Consider the following 12072-nt stretch of genomic DNA (forward strand, 5'->3'; position numbering starts at 1 on the left):
CTTCCCAATGATAGTCCCTCAAAGCAAGCTAGGAGGGGAGAGAGTGAGAGATTGAAAAGGGTTCAGGATTACAAGAGTTAGGCTTGATTCACTTGGGAGGGGGGTGTTGTGTTTTACCGGTACGATACGATACGATAATCTTTATTGTCATTATCCTATATAGAACAACAAAATTGAAAAAAATCTACAGCAGACATTAAAAAAACCAACAAGCCTGCTATCCCAGCCTGGTTAGCCCCTTAAAAACTCTGATACCCCATAACTGAATACAATATACTATAGAGACTACCTTACACTGCGTTTAAAACCAAAATCGCATTTGGATAGAAACTGTTTCTCAGGCGGCTAGTCCTAGTCTTTATAACCCTGTACCTTCTTCCAGAAGGCAGAAGCTGAAAGAGATCATTTCCGGGGTGCGCACTATCCTGCACTATCTCTGCAGTTTTCTTATGGCACTTGGAAGCATAGATTTGATCCAAGGTGGGAAGGGTGCACCCAGTTATTCTCTCTGCAGTCTTTACAACCCTGGACAGCATTGTTTTTTCCCTGACCGTGCAGCTCCCAAACCACACACAGAGACCATAAGTTAATACACTCTCCACGGTATAATGGTAAACTGCCATCAGAAGGTCCTTTGAGAGATTATTTTTCCAGAGGATTCTCAGAAAATATAACCTCTGCTGTGCTCTCTTCATCAGGTCTTTGCTGTTTTCTCCCCAGGTTAGGTCATCCCTCAACTCCATTCCCAGAAATCGAAACACCGAGACCTGTTCCACACACTTTCTTGCTTTCTCATGATGCACATGATGTTCATCCCACTTGTGTTGATACTGCTAGTTCTGGCCCTTTATTCCAGGCTTTCTCAGGGCAGATTTGTGCCAAGCTTTTTAAGTTACTGTGTTTTCCTCCTGCCTATCATCTCATGAGCACCAGCTGCACAGTCTTGATATCAGCAAGAGTGGCTTCCTTCCTGTAAAACCTATTTGGCACTTTTTTCTATACCTTCCTCCTCTGCCTCATCCTTGGCCTTACAGTGAATCTGTGGGAAGAACGTTTTAGCCTCCATTTCACTGATATGTGGTCATAGTAATCCTTATTTTTAGATGCTGCTTCTCAGCACATCTGCACAGCTCTAAGTATGTTTTCCAATAAATAATGCTTCTATCTGTGTGTTCCCTGAACAGCTACAGGGACAGGCTGAGATTCTCCTGCCTGGGATGGCAAAGGAAATAATAATGAAGCATAAACATGCAGGGAGAGAAGCAGGAAGAGGGGCAACTGGCAGTAGAACACACAATGGGAGGTGGAAGATCATCAATGGCAGGGGTATTTTAATTTCTTTTATTTCTATCTCTGCACCTCCTTTGCTCCCCAAAGAGCTCTGGTGGACAAACAGAAAAGGGGTAAAAGAATACATGTTTAAAAAATGAAAAAGTATTTAAAATATATACAAAACAATTACAAACATCTAAAAACATTAAACACATTTAAAGAAACATTTCAAAACAGTCACATACTCTCACAGCCTAATAATTCCAAGGTTGCTGGGTTCTGTATCTTTCAGCCATCAGACTCCTGGCCTGGGTGAACAGGGACTTTTTAAAATTCCTCTTGAATATTGATAATGAGAAAGATAGAAACAACTCCCCAGGAAGGGCAATTCCACAAATGGGGAGCCACCACTGAGAATATCCTGTCACAAGTTAGCACCCAGCAATTGCAGCCACAACGGGGGATTTCCGAAGTTCGGCACATCAGTGAGTTATTTTCTGATTTAAATCAACCTGTGTAATGTGTCTGAGGAAAAGGCAATGAGGCTGAAATGGCCTCAGGGTCTCACTGCCACAGAAAGCCTGCCTTGCACTTCATCAACAGAAATAGGAAGTCTTCACACAGAGGGGCTTAGCTTGGAATGCCTATTCCAGCAATGGCAGATGCCCACTGCGTCAGGTAGGGCTACTAGGAGAGGAGGTCACAGGGATGCATGGCAAAGTTATTCTGGTTTCCTCCCGATCCTCCTCTCTTGCAAAGATAATGTGGACACTTAAGAGTTGCAGTTTTACAAATACCTAGCACCCAACTGAACTGATAAAGTATCTTACCTTGGTTCTGAAGGAGTCTCTTTTGTCACAGTGGCTTCTCTGATGGGAAAAACTGTATGCCTCCTCCATTATGCCTCCTCCACCTGTTCTTGTTTTCTCCCTGTCCTCCTTTGCAAAAAATCAGTGGGCACTTCTAACTCTGCAGTTGTGCAAATACTTAACAACTTAACTAAATAAATGAGTGTCGTACCTTGGATAATAAGCTGCAATAAAGGCTACCTGTGTGGGCTCCACCTCTCCTTAGAGCCACCCTGATCCTCTCCCCCTGGTCTCTCTTTATCCTCTTCCCTTGCAAAGAAACCAAGCATCTGTGAACACTGCAGCAGTACAAGCATCTAAGAAAACAAGAAAATTATACTGTGGTTCAGAAGAGGTTGATGTAGATGGTTGTATTTATTTGCTGAGAGAAGATTACCTGTGTCACCTCCACCTCCTCTTGCAGCCACCCCAATCCTCTGCTCCTGCTTCTTATTTCTCTCTTCACCATCTTCTCCTGCAAAGACCAGGGTGCTATGTGATTAAATAGGGTATTACTTTGGTTCTGTAGAGAACTGCGCAGTCAGCTCAGGGCTGTTGAAGCAGCAAGGCATGGGGTCCAAGCTGTGGGAGTTGGGAGTTGTGTTCCATCTTTGCATCTGTAAATGCACGGGTGATTCCTCCAAATCCCAAGAAAATCAGACCTACACAGTCCTCTCAAGCCGCATGACACTGAGAGGTGGATGTTAAGAAGCTTTTTCCCACAAGGTGTCTCCGGGTCTTCTTTTCATATCTTCTTGTGCAGAAAGTTCATCCAATTATCTTTCAGATTGGCAAAAAGTTTATTGAGCCTACTGTTGAAGTCTGGAATTCCTGGATCATCCATTTCTCAAGGGACATGCATAAAGGAGGGAGGACTGGCAGAGCAGGTCGGTAAAGAGCCCCTTTAGGAATACTTCATTTGCGAGTGTTGCACCTGGAAAGTTCAGGGGCTTTCATGCCTCTTCAGGCTGAAGAATTGACATTTTGATTTTCTATTTATAGAAAATAATTAATTGAGGTTGCAATCCTGTACACACTTAAGTGGGAGTAAGTCTTGTTAAACTCAACGCAGCTTACTTCTAAGTAGATGTGCATTATTATTATTATTATTATTATTATTATTATTTCTATACCACCCTCCATCTGAGAATCATAGGGTAGTTTACAATATATGGATTGTATAGGATTGCACTGTTAAGTCCTAACCAGCAAGGAAGACTGATGAAGCTGTTAGCAAGAGAGAAAATGAGGATGAATTTACAAATTTAGGGGGAGGGAATCATTTCAGAATACTGCAGGTAGGATTATCACATGTTTGAATGTAGAAAGCTCTCTCCAGAGAGGATCACCTGGTGCCATCATTACATGCCTTTAAGCACTGGGAAAAATATTCCTCTTTACCCAGGTCTTTGGCCAATAAATATTCTATAGCTTGTTAAAGCTGTAGGTGGGGTAGGGGGGCAACTGTTACTAAGATTAATTTATTATTATGCTGTCTGTTATTATACTTTTTATTATTATTTTTTATTATTGATGCTGCATAAAATGTGGTCTTAATATTGTACACTGCCTTGGGATCTTTCGATAAAGGGTGATATTAAAAAATCAAATAAAGAACAACAACAATAACAAATGGCTGAAATAGCAGAGCAACTTTAAAAAGGCAGTGGTGTAAAGGGGGGGGGGGGGAATTCTGGCCAAAGCTAAGATTTTGGTGCTGGAAAAGTGTAAGATTCATTGGCAGGAAAGCCTCTGTAAAGCAGCAAAACAAAAAAGGCCCATTCCTTTTTAGCCATGCTGCTCACCTCTGAAAGTGGCAGTTCACGTGCGGCATTCAATGAATGTACAGTCTGTGTTGACAACAGGTGAGCTGCACAAATCAACACATAACGTAAGCACATCACCCAATTTATTGGAAATAGCATGGCTACAATTGTAAATTACCTGGAAGAATTGCCCCCACTTCTGACTGCATATATTCCGGCTTATACAAAAGGTCTTCAGTCAAGTGATACACAACCTTTAGCTAGGGAAGGCAGAGAAATTCAATTAGCCTCACATTCAAAGGCAAACCTACCTGATCAGCATTTTGCAGAGCAATGCACAACACAAAACACTGCCGCCCTTCAAAATGGGCACTTCTCTGAATTTTGCAGTGCATTTCCCCAGCCAAGTAATGTGCACAAAAATTAAGAAATCAGGGTAAAGTTTGCATTTATTAGTGGAAATGGCGTACAAAAATGCATTATATAAGGAAAAATTGATTTGAAAAATGTGTATATAGGCAAAACTGAATATATGAAGACAAATTTTCCCTATAACACTGCTAGATTTTAATGATGTTTATTTTTTTTTACAAAAACAGATAAATCACAAACTGATACGACAATGTAAAGTGGGGAAATTAGAAAGAAACTGAAAGTGACCTATTTGATTATGCCTTTCTTTAGCTCTTCATTAGAAAAGCAAATAATCTTGGAAAGAAGGGTTACCATTTAACCTGCTCATGTAAACGACGAACCCCATCAAAGAAGAGGAAATCTAACCTCTGCTTGGTTATTTCCCTCATTCTCCAATTTATGCTAATCTGTCATAAACAAATTTGAAGGCTTCATCATCACCTCACTCATTTGCCGCAGCAAGGAGAATCCAATAATTTCTCTGGTGTACCAGCAGATGATAGCATTGGTCCTGCTCAGAAACGTCCTAGAACTGTGCTCTTCCTCTGTTACACCACTGGATGACTTGGAAGAGGGGAAAATAATCAGCCATCAGCCTAGTAAAGGATGAGGGAATGTAAGCCTTGTGGTTGCTTGTGTGCCTATCTCATAATTGAAGACTAACTGACTTAGGGGTGTATGATGGGCCTCCCCACAGCCTGCCTGGGTGTGGGGGCCATGGGGAGCCAGGAACAGAACTAGAGGTTGCTCTGTGGCTCTGAACTAAGGTTGTCTGACAGGGCATGAAGAAAGGAAGAACTGCCATGACTGGTGGATGGAGCTTTACATATTTAAATATTGTAATGTTTAAATATGAGGAGCTTGCTGCAGTTCCTTTGCTAACCAATAAATTTGTGGCCTGGTATTCATCCAACATCTTATCTTTTCCTGACTTTTGTGTGCAATAAACTTTCAAAATACAACTTCCCTTGCCCATGCTAAGTCAAAACTAGCTCTGAGATCTGTCAGTCATAGCCCCATCTCTTCTTTTTAACAAATTTGTATTTTACACATTGCAAACAAATGGAAATACAGTAACCATTATCCATTGCCTCCAGACATATACTTACACATTCAGCAATCAAACCTATTACTTAACGTAACACCTCCACTGAGAATATTGAGCAGTTGGTATAAGAAGTTCTTGATTGTTGTCATTAGCATAGTTAAAGAAAGTGGTCCATGTTTGTGGAAGGGTGTCTCTATTCGTTATGCCTTTAATTGCCCTCCTGTGTCTGGTAAGACTCTCAGGCATTGCTGTATCCCAGATATTATTTTCCCATATGCAAGGCCATAGCTACGGGGGGCTAGCCAGTCTCCCTCTCAGGTGAAACCTCCAGAGGGGCAACATTGAGGCTCCCTGCCTGTGTGTGTGTGTGTATGCAAATATGTGGGGTGAAATCAAGGCTAGTTTCACCCCTGCCATGTGTTCAGGGGTATTTCAGTCTGGTTCTTCCATTGCTGAGCTATCGCTAATAGTGCTGTGGTCAGTAAGAAACCTACTAGTTTGCTGTGGCACAGCGTGGAGCCTAAGTCTGTGTTCAAAGACAGTAGGGCTAAGGCAGAACAGATCCTGAAGCTGAGGCTCCAATACTTTGGCCACCTCATGAGAAGAGAAGATTCCCTGGAAAAGACCCTGATGTTGGGAAAGACTGAGGGCACAAGGAGAAGGGGACGAGGGAGGATGAGATGGTTGGACAGTGTTCTCGAAGCTGCCAGCATGAGTTTGACCAAACTGCGGGAGGCAGTGGAAGACAGGAGTGCCTGGCATGCTCTGGTCCATGGGGTCACAAAGAGTCGGACATGACTAAACAATGAAAAAGGCAGGATTTGGAGAAAGGGGTTGGCCTGTAATTGGGGTATAATGGAGAATAAAAAGGTAAAGGTAAAGGGACGCCTGACCATTAGGCCCAGTCGTGGCCGACTCTGGGGTTGCGGCGCTCATCTCGCTTTATTGGCCGAGGGAGCCGGCGAACAGCTTCTGGGTCATGTGCCCAGCATGACTAAGCCGCTTCTGGCGAACCAGAGCAGCGCACGGAAACACTGTTTACCTTCCCGCCGGAGCGGTACCTATTTATCTACTTGCACTTTGACATGCTTTCAAACTGCTAGGTTGGCAGGAGCAGGGACCGAGCAACGGGAGCTCACCCCGTGGCGGGGATTTGAACCGCCGACCTTCTGATTGGCAAGCCCTAGGCTCTGTGGTTTAACCCACAGCGCCACCAGCGTCCCTCATAATGGAGAATACTCTATTCCAAAAGTTTTTAACTTGGAGGCATTCCCACGCAGCTTTTCCCACCCCCTTCCAACATAAAGAGAAAAGGGAAGGGGTTATTTCCCCCCAGCCTGATTGTACTTGTGCCATCGTGCCACCGGAGGATGGCCTTGAGCGAGACCTCCTGTAAGCAAGCAGAGGAGTAGCCTCATCTCTTATGTGCTTATTTTGCATTATATGGGGAAAGCATTCCCAGACAAAAATGGAGGGCCTGGGACATGAGTCCCCAAGGCTATTTCAGTAACACTGTGCATATCCTGCAAAAGAACAATTCCTTACCAGCTGTAGATGCAGAAGTAATTTAAAAGTCAAGACATAAGAGGCATAAAAACATTAAGTAACTGCAAGTCATTCAGTGTTCAGTGGGATCTACTCCCATGTAAGCATGCAAATGGTTCCATATATTACTTACGGAAGGAACTGTGGGCCCTTTCTGGCTTAAATTTATCCTGAAACTAAGCTGCTAATACTGAGCAGCCTTCTTGACAGGGTGACTTGGCTTTTAAAAGTCCGTTTGTGTCGGTTAATGTTGTATTTGGTAGAAAGGAAAAATGTAGATATGATAAAATAAAAAAGGAGAATTCCCTGGATGACTAGATCCAGGTTTGGGGCAAATATTCTTTGGTGAGAGAGCCCCAGCAGAGATTTAAAATCAGAAAACACTATGGTCTTAACCCCTCCATACAATAATTAGAGTTAAGCATGTTGGTTATATGAGGCTGGATATATCCCACATTTAGTTAATTGCCTTCACTCTCAGAAATCTTCAATGATACGTAAGGAACTGGAATGGTGATTTGATTACCAAAGATCTTATACTGTATTATTTGCTTTTATGGCTATGTTTGATTATTCTAATCACATGTTTTCGAATGAGAATCCTGGCCTACTGTGGAAAATCGGCTTCCAGGTGGAAAAATCAAAATTAGAAACAGAATTGTTAGAACCCAAAACTAAGATTTTGTCAAAGATGTATAACTTGCTGTTGAAATGGAATACTCAGGATGAAACGGTGAAATCTGCTATGATTAAATGGGCACAAGACGTTGAACATAATATTATGTTTGCTGACTGGGAACAGTTGTGGACCACAGGTATGAAATTTACGGCATGTAATGCCTTAAGAGAAAATATTATGAAAATGATATACAGGTGGTACATAACCCCAGTCAAGCTTGCAAAAATCTATCATGTGCCTGATAATAAATGTTGGAAATGTAAAGAAACTGAAGGTACATTTTTTCACCTTTGGTGGACGTGCCCAAGGATTAAGGCTTTCTGGGAGATGATTTATAATGAACTAAAAAAGGTATTTAAATATACCTTTTTGAAGAAACCAGAGGCCTTTCTTCTGGGCATAGTCGGCCAATCGGTGTTAAAAAAGGACAGAACTTTCTTTATGTATGCTACAACAGCAGCAAGAATACTTATTGCAAAGCATTGGAAGACACAAGACTTACCCACACTGGAGGAATGGCAGATGAAATTGATGGACTATATGGAATTGGCGGAAATGACTGGCAGAATCCGTGACCAGGGAGAAGAGTCGGTGGAAGAAGATTGGAAGAAATTTAAAGACTATTTACAGAAATATTGCAAAATTAATGAATGTTAGAATGATGTTGGATTGAAGTTAAGTGGTTTCTAGCTGTACAGGTACAAAAGAATATGGAAAAATTGGTTTTTAATATGTAAAAATTTAATGTTATAGTATATCAAGATTAAAGATTGGGATTAAAAAGGAGGGAAAGGAAATGTTGGATTAACAAATTGAATTGGAATACAAAAGAGGGAGGTATGAGGAGGTCCGGGAAACAAGTAAACGTAAAAGAAGTGATGAAAAGATGGAATTGTTTTTAACTGTTTTTTCTTTTTTCTACTTTGTATTTTTCCTTTTTATTGTTAATCTTTTTATTAATGTGATTTTTCTTCTTTTGAAACTTTAATAAATATTATTTTTTTAAAAAAGAGAGAATCCTGGCCTACTGTGATTCTATTATTTGGAAGTTTGTAAATAATGCATTTATATTTTTATCAATTTTTGTACATATTCATTACTTTTTCTGCCGTGACAGATGTGCAAAGCAATGTACAAATTTACAATTAAAATCACAAAGTTAGTTCTACAGACTCAGCTCAAGATATATAAAATTTTAGTATTTTGCACCACAAAAATAGGATAGCAAAATATCCAAGCTGTTGAAACGTGATAGACTGTAAAATTTGACTTGTGTAAAGCAAAGCATAATAAATATTATCCCCTTTTTTGTCTCTTTCTTTCCCTTTTTTTTCTAGGTGTGAGCCACAGAAAGAAAAATGATGTGCAAGTAGCTGGAGGAAACCTTTATGTACAAAGTTCTAAAAAAACTAGTCATGACTTTATCGCTGCTGAATTTAGCGGGGAAATGTTCAGAAATGAACTCCCTGTAAGTTGTGTAATAGATGTGGATAGAGTTGCTCCAGAAGATGGTCTGGCCTGGTCTTGTAGTGAATCCGAAGGGAACCTCAGTTTTGAAGGCTGCATTGCAGAGTTAAAATCTTGCCGAGGGAGGATGCGAACAGGTGTCTACAGGACATCAGATCTTCCATCTTTTATTGCTGCTAAGAGCGAGAAAAATAAGGACGAGGAGTGTAAAGCAACATTTGTATGAAATTGCAATATGCATGGCTCCAGAATTGCAATATGCATGGCTCCAGAAACTTAATTCTCAAGGTCATTGCAAGCACTAGTACATTTATTGCCTTTGGAACATAAACACAATTCCCTTTTACTAGGAGACAACGAAACTTGTTGACAGCATCTGAGAAAATCCACCAAAAAAACAACAGTCTTGTTATAAAATTTACTGGAAAAACATACACAAATTAGTACATAAATATGTTTTAAAATACATATTTCTGAATGTGTCTTCTCACAAAACAGGCATGCCAACTCAGAGGGACCGAGGCAGTTCTCCCCTCCCCTCCCCCCGGTATTTTTGAGGGGGCTGAGATGAGCCAATACTCAGGGGGCGTTTGGCTCTGCTCCCTGACATCATGTGAGCTGTCACGCGGCATCACATTGGGCCTCCCCATCCCCTTAAGAAGATGGCACCTCCGTCACAAAATATGCATTTATAAATATGTATTCTCTAAACGTAAGCATATATAAGTGCATTTTATCATAAAATATGCATTTTAGTAATTTCTTGGGGTGAGAGTTGCATTGCAAAATTCGAAGAAGTTCAATATCTGAAGGTCGTTCTGCATAATAGTCTGGGCAGTGTGTATAAAGTCAGTTTCCATTCTCATTCACAAAGATCACACTTCTTGAAGGTCCCTTACCTGAACTTCTCTAGATATTCCCTTTCAGATATAAACCTTTAAAATTCTTAAGGCTAACAAGACGTGAAGTTAAATACAGTATGTTGTTGTTGTTGTTGTTGTTGTTGTTGTTGTTGTTGTTGTTGTATGTGAATAGAATCAGCAGGAGGGAGATGTCTGCTGTGAGCCTAATAATTATTATCCACCCACTCAGCTGATTCTATTTACATTTTGTTAAAACCTGCATGTTAAATCCACAGATCCATTTAACCAGTCTCTAGTCTTTCATGGGCTGAATATCAACTTCCATGCTGGGAAATAAGTATAGTAAATGAAAAGTACATAGGATCACCAGCATGGAAGTTGAATATAATAGTCCAGGATATCTATTCCTGCCCTAGTTCAATATCTTATCTTACGAAAGCTTTTTTGCGCTACATAACAAACAAACATGGGAAAATGCATATATATTGTCTCCACTGTTGATCCACAGAGTATTTTTCATTACAAGTTGAGTCTGGCAAAGGAGACAATTTTAATACAAACTAGGCAGTCCAAGATGGGCATGGGGATCACGTGTCTCTCAGTGTTGTTGAGCTACAACCATCCCTGACCATTGGCCATGCTGACTCTGGCTGATGAGCTACAGAGTCCAGCAACATCTGTGAGGCCAAAGCCCCCATCCCAGGATTTATAGTTCTGAAATTACTCTGTGCTGTATAAGGACATAGAAGGCCATCAGAAACAAGTATGGAGAAATTCTGTACCTCCGGACTGGAAATTTTATCAGTAGAAGAGAAGGCCTTAGGAATTGCTCCCAAAGTGAAGTGGAAAGAGAAGATTGGTGAAATCCTGACCCATTTTCCTGGCTACAATTACTTAAGTAGGACAAACAATGACAACATTGTGGTTCCATAGAATGGGCAGAAAGTAATGCAGACTGTGGAGATGCGTTCTTCTAGCTGAGATAGGGACAGCCAACTTCCAATTTACACACGGGTCACGTTCCCAGGCACCACACGTTCAAAGTGAAATTGCATGTATTTGAGACACGATTGAAAAAGCCTGCAAACACCCCGTTTTGCCCAAGCCCTGTTTTGCCCCTTTATGTGACTTTTTGGGTCATTTCCAGGTTTGGCACAATACGCACATGCGCAGTCATGCACATATTGGACGTGTCTAAAATGGTTGCTGCCTGTACACTCATTGTGGTGGTATGGTAGGATATAGGAGCCCCTGTTTGAGGTGAAATCACCAGTTGTCGTCTCATTATACTTGGTAGGTGTGTATATGTAGGATGAGAATCATATGTAAATATGGAAACACTTTCATTATACAATTCAGCTGAAAATTTTACTGGAAAATGTTATAGGAAACTGTCAGAACAGACCCATGGTGCTGGGAATCCAGCTGTGTGGGTTGCATAGCCAGTGTTGATCTTGCCACATCAGTGTATTCTTCTGGACATTGGATAAAGGAAAACATTGGTGTCAGTATGATCACTTTGGGCCTCTCTGTGCAGCTGTAATGAGCCAGTAGGATGCAGTCTCTCAGTTTTTCAACAGAAGCAGGTGATGCTAAACATAAGAGTGAACTTGCCACACTTGCAAAGCACGTTCCATAACAAAAAAACATACAGACTAACAGTCCTATATTGCTGAACCTGGAGAGTCACGCAATTAAGTGGAAGAAAAAGAAATAAACTATTTTGGTGTGTTAGCTGCTTTTTCATCTCAATTAATTAATGATCTGTTGAACTGCAAATATTTTGCCCTCTGGAACCAATCTTAAATTTTCATCTGGAATTTGAGTAGTAAAAATCTGTCATTGGGAAATATATATAATTTAAATATCAGATTGTCCATCACTTTCCAAAAATTATGGTCCATTTTTTTCTTTACAATGATATATTATTACAACTTACATAAATCAGTTATTTTCAAATACTAATTTTGTTTTGTTTGAAGTAAGAAATAAGAAATGCAATTTGAGCTTCAGAATTAATCCAGTTGTGTGTTTAAAACAAGAATTCAGTTTAGCTTAATTAAGAGCACAACATCTTGTTATAATGATGCTAAGGAATCAGTCTACAGTGTAATATACGAATGATCTTGTAATCTGCTTGTATGATATTAAAGTAATATTAAATATTTCA

At 40.5% G+C, this 12072-nt stretch overlaps 1 protein-coding gene across 5 annotated transcripts in view; it reads left to right on the plus strand.

Annotated features, from left to right (window-relative positions):
- The window catches only part of RGS12 (regulator of G protein signaling 12), a 92928-nt gene extending 80856 nt beyond the window's left edge, over positions 1-12072 (plus strand). For all 5 annotated transcript variants that reach the window (XM_081021495.1, XM_081021494.1, XM_081021496.1 and 2 more), the window contains one exon: positions 8910-12072. In XM_081021495.1, coding sequence (XP_080877621.1) covers positions 8910-9265 — 356 coding nt within the window. In that variant the 3' untranslated portion in view covers positions 9266-12072. The remainder of the gene's footprint in view (positions 1-8909) is intronic.

The sequence above is a fragment of the Podarcis pityusensis genome, assembly GCF_964106645.2.
Source record: "Podarcis pityusensis genome assembly, chromosome: 9".
In the NCBI taxonomy this organism is placed as follows: domain Eukaryota; kingdom Metazoa; phylum Chordata; class Lepidosauria; order Squamata; family Lacertidae; genus Podarcis; species Podarcis pityusensis.